This window comes from Wyeomyia smithii, chromosome 2 (assembly GCF_029784165.1).
Source record: "Wyeomyia smithii strain HCP4-BCI-WySm-NY-G18 chromosome 2, ASM2978416v1, whole genome shotgun sequence".
Taxonomy (NCBI): Eukaryota; Metazoa; Arthropoda; class Insecta; order Diptera; family Culicidae; genus Wyeomyia; species Wyeomyia smithii.
The window spans coordinates 213,995,161-214,019,281 of NC_073695.1; the positions used below are offsets into that span (position 1 = coordinate 213,995,161).

General features: G+C 37.1%; 2 protein-coding genes across 6 annotated transcripts in view; both read right to left on the bottom strand.

The window, feature by feature from the left end:
- The window catches only part of LOC129725212 (nuclear inhibitor of protein phosphatase 1), a 489,093-nt gene that overhangs the window by 438,599 nt on the left and 26,373 nt on the right, over positions 1–24,121 (bottom strand). The gene's annotated exons all lie outside the window — the stretch shown is intronic.
- Positions 77–23,198, bottom strand: LOC129725211 (sprouty-related, EVH1 domain-containing protein 1). 5 transcript variants are annotated; one of them, XM_055680765.1, is made up of 10 exons: positions 23,002–23,198; positions 14,394–14,571; positions 14,164–14,332; positions 12,975–12,997; positions 12,847–12,910; positions 12,646–12,791; positions 12,274–12,425; positions 12,011–12,211; positions 11,774–11,947; positions 77–2,682 (listed from the first exon to the last, which is right to left on the bottom strand). In XM_055680765.1, exons 1-9 carry the CDS (start codon positions 23,019–23,021, stop codon positions 11,821–11,823), a joined length of 1,080 nt encoding a protein of 359 aa, XP_055536740.1. In that variant the 5' UTR covers positions 23,022–23,198; the 3' UTR covers positions 77–2,682; positions 11,774–11,820. The 5 variants fall into 5 exon arrangements, with proteins under 5 accessions (XP_055536740.1, XP_055536738.1, XP_055536737.1 ...); XM_055680763.1 differs by having other exon boundaries at positions 12,274–12,467; XM_055680762.1 differs by having other exon boundaries at positions 12,975–13,045; positions 23,002–23,197.

The window sequence follows — 24,121 nt, forward strand, 5'->3', positions numbered from 1 at the left end:
CTGTGTATGTACTTTGCTTTCTTCAGAATTCAGGTTTTCTTTCGTATTCTACGTGAAGAAGTTAGCTATCAGAGCATAATTATTAATTTCTCTCTTTTCTTTAAGGTATTAGAATTATAAATATTTGCTTTTTACAAATATCAATTCTTTGATCTCTCATTTAATTTACTCTGTATTTTACTAATATTCATCTTCATTATAATTATTAATATTTTTAAATATATATGTATATATGTATATATTAAAACATATAAAAATGATTAATTTACCCACCGTCATTCATTTTCATAATTCTTCAAAATCATACTATTTTGTTTAGTACTCACCTCCACAGTAAAAATAATTATTTGAAATCAAAATTAGCGAAACCAGCATTCATCCGACACTGTTTTTTTAAGTTTTTGAGTAACCCTCTCAAAACAATCTTTGAAGTAAATCCTAACGTAAATATGGTTCACGCTGCCTAGGTTACTTGATCAAAGTATTTCACTCTTTTCTCCTTAATAGTTTATTTTCATGAAAAGTTGCCTCCTGTTTTGGCATATCTGCAGTGCCGTTTCTATTGGCTTGTCATGTTAGATTTTTTTATTCCATGATTTCCCATGAGAATCTCGGTTATAATGCAAATTCAACATTCATTTCTAAATATATTAAACTTATTGCCAAATAGTTTCCGAAATAAATGTTATGAAACGTTTTCTTTTTGCTTTTGAGATTCCATGCTTAAAAAACAAATGAGACGTTACAATCAATGGGATTGTTTTCAAATGAGATCAACTCCGATGTAATTAAAGTAAAAACTTTCGGTGTGATGTGATTTAATTTTTGTCAAGTTGTGAGTTTATTGAAATATACACATAAATATTTCCTGGTGGTAGTAGGTGTATTTCATCTTTAGATGTTCTCGTATGTTTTTTTTCTGTATTACATTTAGTACATACTTTTATTTTATTTATTCAAGATTATGTTTAATTAGTCTTAATTAGACTTTACATTATACTAAAACATAGACGCTTGATACAGAATATATAGTTCTATTTTTTAAACCTTATCCACCACTGGTTTCATTTGCGCTTGACAACAAAAGATCATGTTTGGCAATCGCAGAGCCCATTGCGAATGCCACGCCGATCTTTTAATTTTTTTTGTGCCCCTTCGAACCTAAACTGGTCAAAGCTGCTTTGAACAAATGGCAACTAAGATAAATTTTAAGCACGGTGCTTACTTCTCCGTTGGATATCAGTTTTTCCTGCTCAATGCAACCATGTCTTTAGATGATACCGCACCATCATTGCATGTGCTGTTAAGTTTGAACCTTTGGCAAGAGTATGAATTCGTATGGCACAAATTCGCTTTAGAAACTAAAAATAGTTTCTCATCAACGAGAAAAATATTTCAGAACAAAATATCAACAGTTCCTTGGAAAACATAGTTTCGTCGAAGGTTCTACAGTCGCAATTGATTTGGCTTGGATCATCCCACCTATAATGCAGTTTTTTTTCTATTCTTGAGCACAGCTCGCTCTCCTTGGCAAAAGACAAGAAGGAAAGGTGAAGGTTGGCTTTACTCGTTTAATGTAATGATTACGTTTATGTGCTTTTGATTCTTACAGTATGTTTCGTCACGATTAATCGCTCTGGTTTATGTCGTTATAATCTACATCATTCATATCTATAAGTGTGCCTTTCTGTTGCATATACATTTTATTATTCTTTGTTTCACTCACCTAATGAAGATGATGAAAAATAGCAAATATTTAACATATTTATAAAAGTTAAATTCACGATTCAGCTTATTTTCATTTGAAACATTACAAAACAGTACTATAGAGTTGAACGATTCATAATTTTCTTGTACTACATCTCGCAGAAGCAAAACAAAGGCGTGTTTTTCTTTTTTATTTTATAGAGTAACGAGTCCAATTATCATCGAAAATATGCGTAATTGAACTAAACGTAATTACCTCAAAAGCCAGTGAAAATAGATCTTTATAACATTTTTTTTATATGCGGCGTCAACAAAATCTAACCTCTATATATTCATTTTTATTGAACACCTATAATGTTAGTGTCTTGTTTCCTCAATCATAAATTTTATGATTTTCTTTTCATTAATATTGAGTCCATTCGACAGATAATTATGAAATTTCTGCTTTTGATGTTTTGTTTGCGTTTGTTTTTTTTTTTTTTTCTATATTTCATACCAATTTATAATTCACTTAAATGTGACTATGGATTTTATCAACTTCGGTCTTTTTGCTGTATTACTACCATTGGTTTGCACAGTTTATTCTTTTTTCCATTCCGTTGTTTTCTCGTGCTTGGTTTTTGATTCCGTCATGTAGCGTTTTGTTCTACGTAATCAATATCAGCTAGTTTTAGACATCAACGAATGTTTTACTGTATTCACTGCTCCTACATATAACAATATTATGTTTTTTCTTGTTTTTTTTTTATCGTTCAGTTGTACAGAACATCGTTTATTCATTTTTGGGTTGCAGCTAAATTTAAATGTTCAACTTTACTTCTGTTTTGTTTCCTTATCACTTTGGTAGGTTTTTGAGTTACTCGTGGATTTATGATGAACTCTTATTATTGTATTTTTTATGCACAATCTGCACTATTTTTTTCGTCCGTGTTAGTTGCTATTCAGTAAGAGCAATGCGATTTGCTCAACGACTATCTGTAAAAGGTAAGTAAAAGATAAGCGATACGTACAACTTGTAAGAATACGTTATATATGTTAGAGAAAGGTAAATCAAATATTACAAGGTAGAGGTAAAAAAGCAGGCGGCCAAAAAAATTGAAACCGATAAAATCGTGGAAATCATCCAAGTAGACGGGTATGTGAGCATTCGCTCGATTGGCCAGGAACTGTGTATAGACCATAAAACTGCATGGAACCATTTGCAGAAGATTGGGTGCCACACGAGTTGACGCAAAAAAACCTCTTAGACCGAATCAACGCCTGCGATGCACTGCTGAAACGGAACGAACTCGACCCATTTTTGATGGGGATGGTGACTGGTGATTAAAAGTGGATCACGTACGACAACCTCAAGCGAAACAAATCGTGGTCGAAGTGCGGTGAACTGGCCCAAACTATCGCCATGCCCGGATTGACGGCCAGGAAGGTTTTGCTGTGAGTTTGGTGGAATTGGAAGGGAATCATCCACTATGAGCTGCTCAACTATGGCCAGACCCTCAATTCGGTTCTCTATTGTCAGCAGCTCGACCGTTTGAAGCAGGCGATTGACCATAAGCGGCTAAAATTGGTCAATAGGAATGGTGTTGTTTCCCACCAGGATAACGCTTGGCCTCACACATCTTTGATGACCCACCAGAAGCTACGGGAGCTCGGATGGGCCATACCTCCGCGAAAGTGGTGCGCTACCGACCAGCACTGAACAAGTAAAATTCAGTATTACGGGAGAAGAAGCGCCAACAAGAAGATTGAGATCGAGAGACGATGGAAAAACTGTACCGTATAAATGACACAAAAAAGTTCTACGACAAAGTGAACAGTTCCCGCAAAGGCTATGTGCCACAAGCCGACATGTACAGGCATCTGAACGGTAACCTTCTCACGAACAAGTGTTAGGTGATTGAGAGGTGGAAGCAGTACTGCGACGAGCACCTTGACGGAAATGTAGCAGAGGACGACAGAATGTCAGCCCCTAAGGGACCATACTTAAATGACGTAGCATTTATGGGGGGAGGGGGGATATCATCATTTTGTGACAAGCTGTGACAATAGGGGAGGGGGGCTTGTAGTAAAATCGACGTAGCATCTTTTTAAAGACTGTTTTTTTTGCAGGAAAAATGTATTCTAAAAATACACTAAAACATTGCACAAAGTATTGCAGCGAGATCTTTCGAAATGTTTTTATCTGTGGCATTCTGAAATCTTCTAAAAGCTCTGCTACATAAACAATCATTTGGATTTCCAAACACACAATCTGTTTTGAATACAAAAATCGTTGCTTTTTTTGTGGCTTTTAATAGTGAAAATTACAAGATACTCGTTTCATTTCCGGAATAGTTTCTGTGTTTTCTGCAGACATGGATCATACAAAGTTGTTTAAACACCTTTAGTCCTTGTACCAAAACACAAGCCCTTCGAAGCAGAAGATGAAGTCACGAGTCTATAAGTTGTAAATAAATTAAATTAGACACGGTTTTTTTTCAAGTTTTTTTTGTATGTATGTTACTACAGTCAGGTTTTCATTACGTATCTCGTAAAAAAACCGCGTTAATTCGAAAATCCACGTAAAAAACGCGCTAATTCAAAAATCCGCGTAAAAAAACGCGTTATTCAAAAATCCGCGTAAAAAAACGCGTTATTCAAAAATCCGCGTAAAGTGAACCAGCAAAAAGGGCTTAGAAAAAAACCCGAGGCGCTCTAGAACCAGTATTAAAAATTGTTCTCTTTGACGGTCATTCCGGATCTTTCGGAGGGCTGTGGATATTTTTTGGACTAAGTCTCTTACTAGATAAACACTTAAACGTTTCTGATTCCAAACTCACGTCAATTCGAAAATTCGCGAAAAAGTTTTTGAATTAGCGCGGTATCGCGTAAAAAAAACCGCGTTAATTAAAAAATCCGCGTAGAAAACCGCGTTAATTACAAAATCCGCGTAAAAAAACCTCATAAAATATTCCGCGTATAAAAAACCGCGTAAAAAACCTGACTGCATGTATTTCTGTACGTTTTTTCAGAAGCGGTGAGGGGGGGTTAGGTTTTGTGACCAAATGCTACGAAGGGGGGGGGGGGCTTTAAAATCATGAAAAAAATGCTACGTCATTTAAGTATGTTCCCTAACCTCCAGGAGGTTGAAGAGGAAATCGGCCGGCTGAAAAACAACTCAGCGAACTGTTGAGACACGGTAGCGAATCATTGGGGTATTGTCAAGATTTGGGAGAAGGCGGTCATACCGGAGGAGTGGAATAAGGGTACAGTGCACCCCATCTTAAAAAAGCGACAAGTTGGATTGTTGCAATTACCGAGCAATCACGCTGCTAAACGAGTTCGCCACCCCGGACCAAATACTCGCACTACGGCAGGTTCTACAAAAATGCCGTGAACATAATGTGCGCACACATCATTTGTTCATCGATTTCAAATCGGCGTACGACACAATCGATCGAGATCAGCTATGGCAGATTATGCTCGATTACGGTTTCCCGGATAAATTGACACGGTTGATCAAGTCGATGATGAATCGGGTGATGTGCGTAGTTCGAGTTACTTCGGGATACTCTCGAGCAGTGTTGCCACATTTTCATCTGTACTGGAAAGGCAAAAATCATACCCTTAAGATGACGGATATGTACATCAGACTGAAGACTGTAAAGCCGGACGAATAGGACTGGCTACAAATTTATTGAAGACTAAGTACATGAGAGGATGAGGTTCCAGAGAAGACAGTAGAGGACTGGTAGTCAAAACAGGCTCAGAGCTAAAAATAATAAATCTTATTAACTTTCATTGAAAGACCAATTGAAGGGTACTAATCGGAACAACAACAACCTTATTGCATATAAAAGTGTTCTGCCATATATATTAACCTCGGATGAATGCATGTTTTAAACTCTTGTTAATTTGATTGAATCAAGAGCAAGGAAAAAATGCAGTGGTTTACCTGCGTCTACTATGTTTTACTCAGCTGCACGTTTTTGGCTGTGTGACTTTATGCGTTTATGATCAGTTCAGTTGATTGAAAATTTTACTATTAGTGGTAAGATTGCTTTTGAAAAAATTGATTCTAAATCATAATGAATTCTAACATTATGAAAACTGTTTTTTTTTTCAATCATTAGATTCAAAAGACTAAAAAGTAATTAAAACTATAAACATGTTTCGAATATATTACTTTTTTGAGAGCAACTAAGTTTACAATACAACATTTGGTGCAGTTTGCGACAATACGAAGTTTACAGGGTCAGCCCAAATTAATTTCTAGACGGGCTTCGGTAAAATCCCTATTATAAACTTTTTTTAATCCTCTCTTTACCATGGTTACTCTAGAGCACCACAAGTTTGGATGTGTGTATCGTTACGAATTATTTAGCAATCTCGCTCAAATTTTTAAAATATATTCTTGCACACCTAACTTATGTTCCGGCAAAACATTATCCAAAAATGTACAGTCAATAATTTATTAGAGTATCAAACATTCGAATAAGTGCCGTTTTTTTCTTCGAAAAATAATTCAATATTTTCTATTGTTCATGAGCTATCACCATTCTATTGTTGATCCGTGCAAAAAATATTTTCTTATTAATTAGGTGTCACAACACTCCTTAGAACAAATTGTAGTCATTTTTCTCGTTTTAATCAAGTTTTATGAATGCCCAAACCTTGGTGCATCAGAGCACCACTGGGCGAATAACAACAAAAATGAAGTTGTTCTCAACACGTTTGAAAATTCAGAATTATCGTTCAAAGTGCTGTTTTCTAAAGAGTGATTGAAATAGCACATTGATGCCTTCAATACAATACCGACGTCACGATACGCGACTTGATGAAACCAGAATTACGTTGCTGGACTTTCGTATCGAAATTGCAAACTGGCTCATTCAGCGTGGAAAACAAATAGTAAAGCGTAGAGGTCGATCCCAGAAACAGATGCCTGTAAAAAAATCTCGACTTCCGCTGAAAGCTTCCGAGTTAAACTCTGGTGTTGCTCACTGGCCTGTAGCATGTGACGAGCGATCACGTTGTTACCATTGTGATTCTCGTAACCATTTCATTTGCCAAGATTTGGGAGAAGGCGGTAATACCGGAGGAGTGGAATAAGGGTACAGTGCGCCCCATCTTAAAAAAAGCGACAAGTTGGATTGTTGCAAGTTGCAACTACCGAGCAATCACGCTGCTGAACGCCGCCTACAAGGTACTTTCTCAAACTCTGTGCCGTCGACTGTCACCGTTTGCGAGCGAGTTCGCCACCCCGGACCAAATACTCGCAGTACGGCAGGTGTTGAGAAACAACGCAACCGCTGACTTTTCACTTACTGACAATAACTATTAAATTCACGAAAAGGCTTTAGAATCATTCATTCCTATTTGAGCTCCCGTCCAAGTAAGACGAATTTTTAACTAACTAATAAAACTTAATTGTTCTTGAGTTCCCGTCTCATCTTTACTCTTTGTCGGACCTCAACAGTTATGGGCGACACACGCAGAGAAACTGCGGCTCAAGTAATCCCGCAATTTGCTGGCACCAGCTACGATACCTGGCAGTTCCGCGTCAAGATGTTTCTACAAGCTGCGAAAGTTTGGAATGTTATAACGAACGATCCACCGACGGCTTAAGCGGATAAATAAAATTCGAAAAAGCGGATTGTAAAGCCAAGTCACTCCTGGTGAGTTTTATTGCGGACGAGTATCTCGGATGACACTTTCGCGAAGAAATCGACGGGCCGTCAATCGCTGATCCGGAAGCAAATCGCGAAGCTGCACCTGAAGGAAGGAGGTACCATGCGTGTGCACCTACTGGAGTTCGAAGACCTAATACGACAACTTCGTACGGCCGGTTCAAAGCTGGAGGAGAGTGATGTTCGTTCGTCGCTCAGTCTCACGCTACCAGAATCATACGATCTATTGGTTACTGCCCTTGAAAATTTGCCAGAAGAGGAATCTCGTTTACACCAAGAATTTCTTTGCATCCCTGAGCGAATTAATGCAACCAGTAAAGATCAATGTCGCAAAGGATGGGCAATCAATTACGGCAAACCAAAAGGGAGTTGTCACTGGAACTAGCAACCTTATAGTGCACATACAGGCCAAAGACGTGTTGTTTGTTCCGGATCTGACAGACAACCTCATGTCAGTCAGAAGTTGGCAAAGGCAGGCGTTGAAGTCGTGTTTGGAAGCAAAACGGCCACGATAAGGAAGAACGGGTTTGTAATGGCCACTGCTCCCCTGCGAGGTAATCTGTATGAGTTGGAAATAAAGGTTGATCAACGACAACTCAATTTGTGCAATTCGGATTCAACCAACTTATGGCATCACCGACTCGGTCATCTTAGCGAAGGCGGCATGAAAGCAATGGTTCGTGAGAAGCTAGTACATGGAATGGAGGTAAATGTTAAAAATCTTGATTTCTGTGATGCTTGCACTCAGGGAAAACTGTTCCGGGATCCATTCAATGGCACACACGAGAGGGCCAGTCGCATGTTGGAGCGTATCCATTCAGACGTATTGCGGATCAATCGAGCCACGTACCTGCGACGGTTACCGCTACTTTGTATCCTTCATCGACGACCATTCTCATTTTGCGATGGTTTTTCTGATAAGACGGAAATCGGAGGTGTTCTCGAAATTCCAGGAATTCGAGGCGATGGCAACTGCAGCGTTGGGTATGCGTATCTCCAAGCTGACGGTGGATCAAGGCCGGAAATATTGTTCCGGAAACCAGAACCGCTTTTACAAGGCGAAGAGCATTTAAATAGAGCCAACAGTCGCATACTCCCCCCAGCAAAACGGAGTTGCGGATAGGTTTAACCGGACTCTGGTTGAAAAGGTGCGAACGATGCTGATAAACTCGAAGTTACCGAAGTCCATGTGGGGAGAAGCTGCCTTGACCGGCGTTTACCTTATGAATAGCATTCCTACTTCTGCCTTGACAAAGGAGTTTACTCCTGCAAAAAAGTGGACAGGGACAAAACCGGATCTAGGCAAGGTATGGATCTTTGGATGTCAAGCATATGCCTGGATACCCAAATGTTATCGCAAGAAGCTTGACGCAAAAAGCAAGGAACTGGTGATGGTGGGATATGCTCCCAACCGATACAGACTGTGGAACAAGCAGGCGCGCAAGATTGTGGTTGCTCGTGACATCAAATTTAATGAAAGTTGCTTCCCATACGCCAAACAAAGCAGCAAACACAATGATGAAAGATTTGTAATTCCCATAACGTACGAGCAAGAAGGGGATAACGATGAACAGATCAAAGCTGATGAGCAGACCGAAGAACCGCTGGCTGTTGAAAATGACGAGATCGTGATACCAGAGTCAGAAGTCGAAAATGACAACGACGACAACGAGCTCGTAGCGCTTCCTCCGCAACTTGAACGTGGCGAAGATTCCGGCCAATCAGGCGATCTGTCCACGAGGCGTCGCGATCGAGGCAACTGCTGTCGACCCTCTTTCCCCAGATATACCAGATTGTTTTGACGATATAGCAGCCTACAGCAATTCCGACCAGTGGATGCTGGCGGTCAAAGACGAACTACAATCAATGAAGTCAAACAATGTGTGGGAGTTCACGAAGCAGCCGGACCAAGTCAAACCTTTAAAGACGAAATGGGTATTCAGACTCAAAGAGGACGAAAATGGACATCCAATCCGTTACAAGGCTCGGCTCGTGGTGAAGGGCTTCCTGCAACGACCTGGGATCGACTACGAGGACACATTTGCTCCAGTGGCACGACTGGCTACTGTTCGTGTGGTACTCGCTGTTGGTGTTCACTATGGCTTCCATCTCCACCAGATGGATGTTAAAACGGGTTTTCTCCACGGTGACCTGAAAGAGAACTTTTGCATCGAAGTTCCTGAAGGTGTTAGTTGCTGGCTCCAATACCGCTTGCAAACTAAAAAAGTCGATATATGGGTTGATGCAATCACCACGTTGCTGGAACGAGAGGCTAAATTCGGTGCTGCTCAAACTTGGATTTACACGATCAAGACGAGACTACTGTTTATATACTTCAACTACCGAAAGTGATGAGATTTTTATGGTGATCTACGTGAATGATGTTCTTATAGTTGGCCGAAAAATTTCCACAATCAAGAAATTGAAACAGCGCCTGTCAGCTGAATTCGAGATGTCCGACTGTGGTACTGCGAAACATTTCTTGGGTATGAAATTAGATTATAATCAACAGACCGGAAAGCTGAAGTTATCACAGGAAACCAATGCATTAAAAATCCTGACAAAGTTTGGTATGTCGGAATGCAACCCCGTGAAGACTTCCATGGAGAAGGGTCTTCAACTGAATCGGGAAAGTTCTCGGACTACTAAGCCATACAGGGAACTATTAGGAAGTGTAATGTATCAGATGCTTTGCGTGCGGCCGGCCGCTAAGCTATTTGGGTCGGTTCCAGCAGTGCCCTACGGAAAATCACTGGAATATACTGAAGCGGACAGTTCGTTACTTGAAGGCTACAAGCAGCATGGGTTTGGTGACAGGAAGTCCGTTACTGGTTTCATCTTTAAGGTATTCGGAACAGCTGTTTCCTGGGCAAGCCGGAAGCAAACCGCAGTATCGACATCTTCAAGCGAGGCGGAATATGTCGCTTTGAGTGTTGCAGTTTCGGAAGCCATATTTCTGAAGGGCCAGTTCCTATCTACGAGGACAACAGAGGATGTATTGGGATGGCGCGAAACCCGGAGTCAGAACGTGTCAAACACATAGATATTAAACATCACTTTGTTCGAGACAATGTAGCAGCTAGAATCATAGAGATTGAACCTGTCAGTACCATGGATCAATCTTTTTCATCTGTACTCTTTCTTCTGAAAATCTGTATCTAAATCTGTACCTGTAAAATTTGTGTTGCATAGAAGGTCCACTTTTGTTAACCTTAAAAAAGTTGTAGAAGTTGCAAATTGTTCGCTTGGTTGATGATGTTACTACATATTTTTATTGATTTTTGTAATTTGTTTTCCAGTGTTTCAAGAAAGGAAGCAAGACAACAGCAACGTTTGCATCAAAACACGGATTGGCCTTTCGTCTCGCATTGAGCTTTACAGAAATGTTTGGTTTTGTTTTGTTTTCCAGTTGATGCACCGCAAGTGATTTCAAGTGCACCGAGAAAAATATATCAGTTTAATTAATGGACCCTTTAGAAAATCTGTACCCATCTGTCTCATTTGATAAAAATTCTGTAATCTGTACCATACAGAATCTGTACCAGAAAAAAACGAAAAAATCTGTACCTTTCCAGATAATTCTGTACCTGTGGCAATCTCGAAGAGGGTTACGGCAAGGTGATAGATTATCGTGCTTGCTATTCAACATAGCTTTGTGATAAGTAGGGCTGATATCAACACGAGTGGCACGATATTCTGCAGGTCTGTTCAGCTCTTCAGTTTCGCCAATGACATTGATATTGTAGCACGAACCCTTAAGAAGATCAGAGATGTACATCAGACTGAAGACAGAAGCCGGACGAATAGGACTGGCTACAAATTCATTGTAGACTAAGTACATGAGAGGAGGAGGTTCCAGAGAAGACAGTAGAGGACTGGTAGTCAAAACAGGCTCAGAGCTAAAAATAGTTAATCTTATTAACTTTCATTAAAAGACCAATTGGAGTGTACTAATCGGAACAACAACAACCTTAGTGCATATAAAAGTGTTCTGCCATATATATTAACCTCGGATGAATGCATTTTTTTTAACTCTTGTTAATTCGATTGAATCAATAGCAAGGAAAAAAATGCAGTGGTTTACCTGCGTCTACTGTGTTTTACTCAGCTGCACGTTTTTGGCTGTGTGACTCTTATGCGTTTATGATCAGTTCAGTTGATTGAAAATTAGTGGTAAGATTGCTTTTGAAAAAATTGATTCTAAATCATAATGAATTCTAACATTATGAAAACAACGTCAGCCCAAATTAATTTCTAGACGGGCTTCGGTAAAATCACTAGGGATCATTATAAACACTTTTTAAGTATTTATTAAAAGTTTTTAGAGGTTTGACTAAAGCCCGCCAAAAGGCGGCATTGGGCACTAAAGGGCTAAATGAATTTGACAGTTAACTTACCAGTCAAGCCGATTAATACTTGTCAGGTTGATGATCTTGATCGGATGTCAAATTTGCGGTTTATGTTTCCCGCCACACAACCGACATGAAACGCCGATCCAATGACAGGCGCGTAGTGGCGGATAGCACCACAGACAGGGCACAAGTAAGGACAACAGAGCTAGCCCGATCCATCTGAAAAGAGTACGAAAACTGGTTAGAAAGGTTTTTTAACGCCACTCTATGGGCGCTTGATACCGTTTGGTGCAGCCAGATTCCGCGGCGCACGAACACGGATGGGAAGCTGTTTCACCCTCAGAATCTTTCATACAGTGATACAGCATGCACCGAGCGCATAGCATACAAGACATGTTTTCAATAGCGGTTTTGAAACAGTCTGGAGCATAATCACACGAACCTTTGTGATTCCATTCATCGTTGTAAAACTCTTGACAATATCTAATAAATAGAATGAAACTTTAATCTTTTTCATCTACTGTTACACTAAACAATTAACAAACCTGCAGCGCAATCGAGTTTTGATTAGCGTAGCCTCTTTCATGGCTGGTACATCGAGGGCATTTCGTTTTTTCAGACTTGTTTTCGAGTCACGTCGTCCACTGAGGATGGATCCAACTGGTTCATCGACGACCGGATAGTTGTATTCATGCACCTTCAAGTTATAAAAGTTATATTTCAACTTGATGTCGCACGACTGTGTTCAAACAAGTAGCACAGAGTTGATTAGTAACGGGTATTTATTGTGTTAGTTCATTCATAGACGGGAAGGATATTCGAGTAGCATGTCATTCAAACGAAGAGAAGAAGAAAGGATGAAATAATACGATTACATTAACAGTAACTTGTTACATAAAGTATCCGTAATTACTCACATCGGTTATCTGAACGTACGAATAGTTGTCACCAGGTACTATTGGAGTAACTTTGTCATCACCAGGCTTTATCAGAGGTGATGGTTTATCGCCCGATATGTATTGAATACTGGATTGCTGCTGCTGTGATTGTTTATCGACGCTTTCTACAAACAAAAAAAGTGTTAAGAGAAATCACATTTGATGAAAGGAAAACCTTACGATGGCTTCCACTGCCTTCGGAATTCGATCGTGATTCAGAGGGTTCCACAGGTAGATCCAACGTCTATCAAAGAAATACATATATTATAAATAAAAACACCGTCATAATCGTAGGCTGTGAAAATTACCATGAACACATCGTCTTCGCCAACTTTATCGGCATCGTTGTATTTGTTGTGAGCGGTGTAATCATCCATACCTAATGCAAGTTATATTGAAATGGTTAGTAAAATAGTTTAAATTTTCAGGATTTCTCATATCGTCGTTTGTGTAAAACTAGCAAAATCATAAGCTCTGCAACATACATAAATAAAATAATTAGTGTTGGGGCTAATTATGCCATAAATTATGCAAAACACGCAACCTGTCAAAACCAAAATAGATATTTTAAATGCAACATAAATAAATTTTTATAACACTTAAGTTGACTAATTGGTTTAATACATATGCTATAGCTTAACATTGACGATTGAGGTTAAACTAAAAATTTAATTCAGTTGAATTTACACTCTGAAAACCCAAACTATATATTTTTTGTCGTATACACAAAATTTAGTAATTAGACTGCAATAAGCCTCAATCGTTTTCCCTTCAAATTACATTTCTATTGTTAAGAATATGACCTCAGTTTAAAAAAAATTGTGATGGTTTAAATAAGATTAGATATTATAAATTAGTAATGTTATGGCACTAATAACATGTTATGGAAGGTACGGCACATCTGTGCCTTCAAGGCTATTTCGAAATACTTCATGAAAATATACTTGAATCGCGGTTTACAGAGCACCTGGTTTATATTCATGGAAACTCTGGCATTGCAAGAAAAGACATAAAAATCTTGCTTTATTGCCGCGTATCAGTGAAACAATTTTTTCAAAGATTTTGTTTTTATCTTCATACTAGTACCTACAGAAAACAACACAACAATGCAAATAATAGGAAACCAAACCTATAGTTTTAAACAGAAAGCCAACTTACCATTTGATATCAGTGATTGTTGCGAGTAAAAATCGAGTATGATTTTGATTTCGGTCAAGGTTTTTGGTTTTGAATGACATGTTTGCCGATCGAGGCAAATCATTAGATATTCAAAAAATTAATGTTTGTTTCAATCGGACAACCAGAAGCGTTATAAAATGAAAGAGAAAAAGAAAGAGAAAAACTAACAGTAGCGAATCGCTTTTCTAATTGGACAAGCAGCAGTATTCGAGTATAAATCTAGTTTGAAAACAGAACTTCTAGTCAAAAATGGGAAGTTTCTACTTTTAGTAACGAGTTTAGTCCGGAGAAGTTTTTTTTAAGGATGGAGTTACTCACCATCAATAAGGTCATCATAAGCACGGATGATTCCTTTGTCGAAAGCTCTCGCATCGGCTGCCGTCTGAAAGGTAAGGCCATTTCGCTGCTTACCGGCGCGCCAGTGATGAAACGTGGGCATAACTTTGAAGTACTGCAAATCTCTATTGATAACGCAACTTAAAATAACCTAAAATATACAAAAAATGTTATGTTTTTATTAATCATTTCTCACATCACTGTATTATTACTGTTTGGTCAGATATTCTTTGTCCATAGATAATGTACTCATGACCGCCACCATCCGGGGGCAGCCGTGCGCGTTTGCGTATGGAGACATTCGCCAGGCCACCGCCTTGCAGTGGTAACCAACCTTCAGTACTTTCATCTCTGGCCATTACTTGTGCACGAACTCTAACTAAGAAATCACTGCAAGAAAAAAATACGTTCAGATTTTTTACTGAGCAAACATGATTTCAAAAGCTTGACTTGGTTGGATTTTGTTTTAATCCTAACTTCAGAGACGTGACCCAAAAACAAAAGTTAAAAACGGGAGAATCGCTAACTTTGAAAGTTGGTTTGTTAGGGTTTTTGCTAAGTAAACAGTTTTTGTAGGTAATACATTTAGCTCAAACATACAGTTGCTAATCTAAAAGGCGTAAATAATAAAAGGAATTACTTAATTTAATTTTATTTTTAACCCTGTAAGGGGCAATCCAAATGTATGATGACAAAGCTCCCCTGGTCCACAGGGTAGCTACTGGCCTGTTCTTGTGTCATTAAAACGACTTGCAGAACATTGCGGAAGAAACTAAACTTTTTGAGAACAGTACCAAAATAAGGCCTTGGTGCTTCGAATAGGTTTCAAAACTGGACCTTTTTTATTTCAACTGACTTCACAGCCAACCATAAGTATCGGTGCGATGGTTGATAATTGCAAAATTCACACTTAGGTACTTTTGTCGATGTTGAAATTGGTTATCAGAAATTAAGGTTTGTAACAAACGTTGAGAGCTATGTATCAAACTGCATTGGCACAATTCATTGCAAATCATTTTTGCGCTTCAGATTATTAAGCACAAAATAAACGGCAACATAGGACGATACCAAACTTTATTTGAAATAAAACTGAAAGGTCTCACCAACGATCAAACCGTTGATGAGATCAAACTTACTTTAACAGAATTACTCGACATAGCCCCTACCCAAGTAATTCTAATGAAACAAAAATCACGAGGCGAAAACAGTCAGAGAACTGGAATTTCCCTTGTTAATTATTTAATTCATTTTAACCGCAATGAGGTTAACAACTTAAATTTTTTTGAAAAAGCACATGCTTTGTATAATGTGCGTGTAAAGTGGGAAATTTATAGGAAGTATGGCGGAGGTGAAAAGCATATCACCCAATGCCGTACTTGCCAACGTTATGGCCATGGTTACAAATTCCGTAACATGGACCAAAAATGTCTTAATTGTGGAGACTCTTCTCACAAAAAGGACACATGTCCTGTGAAAGAGAGTAAAAATTTTCGCTGTGCGAATAGTAACGGCAACCATATGTCAAATTTTTATCAATGCCCAGTCCGTTTAGCAATTGTTAAGGCAAGGCAAGGTAAACAAAATTCAATTTCTCAATTAAAACCAACTTCAAAACAAAATTCTCCAAGCGTACCAGTGACGCATTGTTTACCTACTCCTTTGCATACCCGTTTAACTTATGCACAGGTTACAGGTAGTTCGAACATTATACCGCCTAGTGTTGGTAGTTCGAAAATGACCGTTAATATGGGTAAGCAAAACACGCTAGAAAATAATTGTACACCTGTTACTCCAGCTAATATTGCTGCCGAAAATATTTTTTCTAATGTCAACTGCCTGGGGCCTATTACGGCAGGTAAACTTTCTTTTTTGCAACAGGCAATGTTCGATCTTATGAACGCCATGTTGCAGGCAAAATCAATGTTTGAAGCCATTCAAATAGGCACAAATTTTACTATTAAAATTGTTTCTAATTTAAAATTTAGCAATGATTTTAAATAAAACAATTAAAATATTAAATTGGAATGCTCGCTCATTGAAGGCCAATGAGAATGAGCTTTTGAATTTTTTAACAGTAAATAATGTGCATATTGCAATTATTACTGAAACATTTTTGAAACCTAACATAAAATTAAAATATGATCCCAATTACGTGGTTCATAGATATGATAGGATTCAGGGTTCCGGCGGTGGAGTTGCAATTGTTATTCATCGCCGAATCAAACATCGTGCTCTTCCCCATCTTGAGACGAAAGTTATTGAAACTTTGGGAATTGAAGTTCAAACTAAACTTGGGATTTTATTTATTGCCGCAGCATATTTACCATTTCAATGCACACGCGAGCACAAAAATTATTTTAAAGGTGATTTACAAAAACTCACCAGAAATCGTTCGAAATTTTTTATAATCGGCGATTTTAACGCTAAACATCGTTCAAGGAATAGTTCTCAAAGTAATTCCAATGGCAAAATTTTATTCAATGATTGTTCTTCAGGATACTATTCTATTTTGTCTCCTAATAGTCCTACATGCTTTTCTTCTGTAAGAAACCCTTCAACAATTGATTTGGTGCTAACAGATCAAAGTCATGTATGTAGTGATTTGATCACACATGCTGAGTTTGATTCTGACCATCTTCCAATAACTTTTTCTTTATCCCATGAATCAGTTTTAAACCCTATGAGCTCTGTTTTTAATTATAACAAGGCTAATTGGGAAAGTTACAAAACTCATATTGAGAGAAATTTCAATAATGAGCTTGATTTGCAAAACGAAGTGAATATTGATTCCGCTTTGGAAGCATTGAAATGTGCAATTGTTGATGCCAGGAATTATTCTGTTCCAAAGGCTCAAGTGAAATTTGATTCATCAATAATTGACGAAAATCTTTAACTTTTAATTCGTTTGAAAAATGTCCGCAGACGTCAATATCAACGTTCTCGTGACCCTGTTTTTAAAACTATTTATTAAGATTTACAGAAAGAGATTAAGCATAGATTTACTCTTCTGAGAAATCAAAATTTTGAGACTAAAGTTGAAAAATTGAAACCATATTCAAAACCATTTTGGAAGCTGTCAAAGATTCTCAAGAAACCTTCAAAGCCTATTCCAGTTTTAAAAGATGCTGAACGTTTTCTTGTATCCAATGAACAAAAGGCTCAAAGACTTGCTCAGCAGTTTGAGAGTGTTCATAACTCAAATTTGAATTTTGTGAGTCCAATTGAAAATGAAGTCACACGTCAATTTGATTTAATTTCTTCCCAGAATTTTTTACCTGCAGAAATAATTGAAACTAACTTGAATGAGATTAAATCAATTATTAATATTTTCAAAAATATGAAAGCACCTGGTGATGATGGAATCTTTAATATACTAATCAAACATCTCCCTGAGAGCACAATGGAATTTTTAGTGAAAATTTTCAATTGCTGCTTCAAAATTGCATATTTTCCCAAATTATGGAAAAATGCAAAAAATACTCCCATTTTAAAACCGGATAAGAACCCAGCTGAAGTTTCAAGTTATCGACCAATCAGTTTGCTTTCTTCAATAAGTAAACTGTTTGAGAGAATTATCCTTAACAGAATGCTCAGAGTTACTAATATGATACGAGCTAACAAATCTGAAGGTTATTCCACTGGAGCTGCTCTTTTAGACATAGAAAAAGCATTCGACAGTGTTTGGCATAAAGGTTTGATTGCGAAATCGCAAACTTTTAATTTTCCAATTTTCCTTATCAAAATTTTGAAAAATTATCTTACTGATCGAACTCTGCAGGTTGTCTATCAGAATTCAAAATCTGATAGATTTCCTGTCAGAGCAGGTGTACCTCAAGGTTCAGTCTTGGGTCCAGTCCTGTACAACATATTCACTTCAGATCTTCCTGATTTGCCTCCAGGATGCACAAAGTCATTATTCTGCGATGACACAAGCATTTCCGTAAAAGGAAAAAGTCTTCGTGTCATATGCAGTCGATTGCAGAAAAGTTTAGATATTTTTTCTTCCTACTTGCAAAAGTGGAAAATCTCTCCCAATGCTTCTAAATCTCAAATGATGATTTTTCCGCATAAGCCTAGGGCTTCTTTCCTCAAGCCAAACAATAATCACGTTGTCAAGATGAATGGGGTTATTTTAAGTTGGTCCGACAAGGTTAAGTACTTGGGACTAATTTATGATAAAAAACTTATTTTCAAAGAGCACATTGAGAGTATACAAGCCAAGTGCATCAAATATACGAGATGTTTATATCCTCTCATTAACAGGAATTCTAAACTTTGTTTAAAGAACAAACTTTTGATTTACAAACAAATTTTTAGACCAGCAATGCTTTATGCTGTACCGCTCTGGTCAAGTTGCTGTTCAACAAGGAAGAAAACGCTCCAAAGGATTCAGAATAAAATTCTGAAAATTTGAATTTTGAAGCGTCCTCCTTGGTTTGGTACACTCGAATTACATAGACTTACAGGTGTTGAACCATCAGAAGCTATGTCTAATAAAACTATTAACAATTTTCGACAAAAATCGTTGCAATCCTCAATTGCTACGATAAGCTCTCTTTATAGCCAATAAGTTAGCAATTAAGTTAGTTGTAAGTTTACTTCCCCTTTTCTGACAAGTAGGTTTAAATTCCTAAGTCCTAATTGCGAAAGCAAACAAATCCTAACAATTAAAATTACAAATTTCTAACAGTGTTGAGAAGTCACCATTTGTGATTGGACACACATACTCATTATTTACTAATATTTATCATAAATACTTAGGCTACTAACAAATCCCCCCTTAAAAAAAAAAAAAATTGAAATAAATTAGCACCAGAATTTGTGGTTTTTCGTTTAAAGAAACCGTTTTATTACAACTGTAAACTATGCTCAGATCTGTATAATTCGTTGGAATGGTCATTTGCAAGGATAAACGAAATGCTACTTGTTTTTTATGGATCAAACGATGCTATATGCATCATTATGTTCAAAAAGATCATTTTCTATATACAAAAGTTCAATTTACACGCCAGGAACGATGGAATTATTCTTCAGCTTCAACGGAATTGAAAAAAATAGCTTCTAAACAGTTATAAATTTCGAATTTTTGGATTTCAAATAGAGGATTCAATAAAATTCAAATAGAGGATTCAATAGAATATAAAGTAATATAAAGCAATTAGAATAATAACTAGAATTAAAACCCAGCAAATATCTTAAATATTCGTAGCTGGATGCTGAATTGATTTTTTTAATTCTTTTATTTTTTTAGTTATATTGTTCAGTTGAACTCGCTACCAGAGATATATGTTGAAATATTTGTTCATGTTAGCAAGCCACACATTTTCATTTTTCAAGTCTGTTTATTTTACTAGGTGAACTGGCTTTGTTTTTTTGAAGAACAAGGGAAAAGTTTTTGGAAATAAAAAGTAGGGGAATAAGGGGCAAGATAGCCATACGGGGCAGAATGGGCATATGTTGTTTCTAGGTTTCTGGCAGTAATTTTGGAACTATTATAAATTTGAATCATTAACATTAATCTGAAGATGTAATTTAATTCAAAATAACTGGAAAAAACAAATTTGCTTTTACACAATAAACAATTGTATCATTCATGCACGTCTTGCGTATTATATTATAGCTCATAAGCGCGAAAAATAAGGGTTTTTGCATGCGTATATGTCGTTTTGGGCTCGAAAGTTTATTTTCGGTAATCGTTATTGATATTCAAACAGTTTCAATAATTCATGCAGTGTTTTCAAATGAAACATCATCTAAAAACAGCTCTTTCTCATAAGTGTTTCTCATGGGGTAGAACGGGCACTGCTGGTAGGGGCAAAATTGCCATACCTATGCACGAAAACATAACCTACAAACCAGAAAGTGCTGTCAAAAAAGTAAACATCGTGCTAGCAGCAGTTAATAGTAAAATGGTTCGGAATTACAAACGGTTGTCGGGGCGCAAAAAATGGTCACAGTCATCATTGGCCACTGCTATAGACGCGGTTATTTCTCATCGAATGTCAGTGAACGTTAAGCCGACATTTAAGGCTGCGTCGAACAGATTCGTTTGTTGACAATCATTAAAATAAAGTTACCTAAATTTAAATTTTGTCATGTTTTATTACTTCTTCATCCGCACAGTAGTGTTTTATGGAGCAAAACCTTATTTTTATATGCGGGCAAATTCATAGATAATTTTCAAATTGAAAGAGGCTAAGAAATTATGCTGTTTTGAAGTATAAATAGTGAAACAGGAAAGGAAAACTTTGTTTCGGTACCTACGATTGTACGTTACATTGATACATTGTTTAATGTTTGCTTGAAATCGAAAAATATGAACATGCCCATTATGTAGTAAAAATGTATTCAGTAGCTTTTTGCTCACTTTGCCCTAACAATTTGATAAGAAGCTTAAGGTGCTCATCTTGCCCCTTGTCCCCCTATTGAAATTAAATCGCTATGAAACACTTAACAAATAGTCGAAATGAAATTCAATCAATAAAAAATATTTGGTATTAAAAAAATTGACTAAAACCGAATATATTGATAGTGTGGTAAAATAACTTTCTCAAATAGAAAAGTGAAGATTACCTATAATCTAAGTATTTTTGCGTGAGAAAAACTTGTAAAATGTTGCCATAATGTTATTGTTGATTGTGAGGCGTGGTGATCACCTTTGTTTTTTTTTTCTAGCAACGTGTATTACCATCTTGATTGTTTTAATCAAATTTGTGTCGCGAATAAAATGTCGCATATTTCTATTCTATTGAGTTTGATTATTAGATTGTTATTGACAGAATAATTGCAAACTCTGCTGAGCAACTTTATGGTTCGATTATAAACTATGTACATTGATTAAGATTTTTAATTTTTCGCTCTTGTTTTGTTAGCCATTATGGCATAAATATTGCCTTAATAATACATCACATAATGTTACGTGAGCTTGCAAGTTGTTCGTGGTGAACAGTTAATCGAATGGAGAGAATCAAGAACTAATTCACGGTTTCTGCTACTGCGTTGTGCGGTTCAACCATCACTGGAGACTGATTGACGGGGCTCTCTTTTTCATTCATAAAATCGTACAGAGCATTGATATTTTCAGCATCGTTTTGCTCATGGTCATCTACAGCATGAAATAAATTTATGTCCGTTGTTGGATCAATTGATACATCAGCATATTAAAGGTTACTTTTGTCGATTTTTAATTTTCTATTCATAACAATTTTACTATTTTTTTGGGACTGAAACAAAAGTATATTCTCTCAGTGGCTCTCCCGAAAACGATCAGGGGAACTGAGAGTTTCCATATTCGTGGTAAAGTTTCCTATCACAGCAGACGATGTAAGCCAACTGAAGCAAAAACTGCTAACATTATAACAGTCAGGATATTACGAAAAAAGTTTATAGCGTGTGGCAATATATCAAAAGACCGCATTTAAAAATAAAACCATGTTTATTGCGCTGTCAGCAGTAAAATTATAAATAAAAACCAATCCCGTAGCACAGCAGGGGAAAATTGTACACAGAATTAATACGGTGTGAGCGGGATGAGGCTACTGTATCTACACTCATGAGAAAAACAGAACTAGCGAGAAGAGAATTATACAAAGTCGTTTACCAAAAATATGAGCTCCAATTTTCTCAATGAAATCCCATAGTTCTTATTTTTTCATTCATAAAAAACTCAAATGTCACTACTAACTTATAGCAAAATGCGAGATAATACTCATTCGCTCACAGTTGGTGAGTAGATACTATACAGTAGTGTTACAGTATTAAATGCTCGGATGTCATTTTTCAAATAGATGTGTATTGCCATTCACACTTTCTGCGATATATGAACAGAAATGATAGAAACAGTGCCATTCATCTTTGTAGATTGAATGTCACAGGCATTACCTGACTAACAGCAGTATAAATAGGTACATATCGCGAATCTAAGCAAATTATATATTCGCAGTCATGAGACCTACGTTTTTATTCCGACGAAGATAGCTATTACGAAATTCTAAGAAATGTAATATTTTTGAACGTCAATTCCATTTGGCATGATTGCATTAATCCCACCTGAACTCATGTTTCTCACTGTTTTAACAAGTCAACAAGAGAGATGAAAGGCGATTCCAGCCACAATTGTATATTCAATCTAAATAGGAAAATGATACTGTCTAGTAACTTTTGATGCACATTTTTCTAACCCTTAGTGGTTATAAAATATGAATAGCTTTGTTAATAAAAATGTGTGTATATTTGAAAGAGAAGGGACAAAGTTTCATTCAAATATATTAACTTTCAGTCAGTTCCTCCAGAATAGCAAAAGATGAGCGTAAAAGATTGCAGGAGAGCGCGTGAGCGTGACAAAAAAAACTATTCAATTTTTCGTAGCAAGACCACATCCCGTTCAAAAATTTAATTCACTAACTCTTCTTGACGGCTTCCGCATGATCCACTGGTCCGCCCATTGCAGTAACGATCACTGGAAACATCCAGTTTGGCCACTTTTCACCGTGCTTTCTAGACACGGGCCGTCAATGGCACGCAACACTTTGAATATGATAATTTTCACTTTCCTTGGAACCTCTTTCAAAGGCACACAATTGATTTCCTTCCACTATAGCTTCCTTCATCTCACTGTTCATCCTCGTTGTGTTGTGCTATGCTCTGCTCTCGCTTGCTATCTCCCCTATCTCCGCTGTTCCCCCGAGCACCTGCTACTGCTATACACCCGAAAACCTTACCAACACTCTTCAAATCCCACAAGGAGGATCAGGGAAAAATTTTCCTTGCCACTTTTCCAACCAAGCGTTTCGCTTTTTGAAACAATTACTACACACTTACTCTTCATATGCCTCGGTCATGATTTGATATCTCGAATATACTAATATTTTGTGGTAGTAATACTGTTTTCACCATTTTTGTATCTGTACATGGGCCAAACCAAAAATTTTCGTGGGACTTGATTACTGCTGAAGCTCTTTTTCCGTTTCTGCTTGATGGCACTCTTTTTGCTACTACATTGCGATGGTGACTTTTGCTCGCTTGCAACGGGGCTTACATTATTCCACACTACTCGCACTTGCAGGGGCGAGTTGAGCTTGCTGTCTTATTCATTTTAGCTCTACATCTCACTCTAATTTTGCATGGTTCAACATTGTTATAGAGTGGCGGACAGAGAATTGAAAAATAATTTATTGAACAAATTTGAAATGATGAATCTCGTAATTTAAGCATTAGCATAAGCATAGCACGGCAATGTCGACTATATACTCCTGGTTGTTCTAACAACCAATTGTTGTAGTAAATAAGAATATATCGGGACCCTCAAGGAAGTGACACTCATGAGACATCCGCAAGATTAATTACCAATTATCATGCTTATCGATTCCATCGATGGGCTTTGTTGACAATTAACAATTGAAAACGAACGTGCTCTCTTTTCTGATTCTGGTGATGTTATTATACGAGTGTTCCTAAGTCAAAACATGTTAAAATCTGCTAAAACCATTCATTGGTATTGAACTGAACTGTATAAATGCTGTTGTTTTTGTTGAGATGTTTTTTTTCCATTTAAAAAATATAATAAATCTTAACTTATTATTTAAACAGGATGATTTTGCTGCAACCTTGAGGGTGACACTCAAATTTTCCGCTCCGGATGTGTGTCATACGCCACTGCTAACCTGTAAAATGGTTTTGTATCTGAAAAACTGTCTTGCCCCTTGACATTCATATTCCTTCGCGGTTTTTCAATATAATCAAATTGTTTCTTTTTTTGCGCTGCCATGACTTATTTAAATTACTGTTAAAGACTCTGGGCAATGTAGCTTATATTGCCAAAACGATCAGTTTTTATTTTCCTTTCCTCTAATTTGTTAGAAATGATCTAGATAATCGAAGAACTAATTCTTTAAGAAGGAATATGTAATTGTAGAATCTTTTCGATTTGCTGTTATTGCAT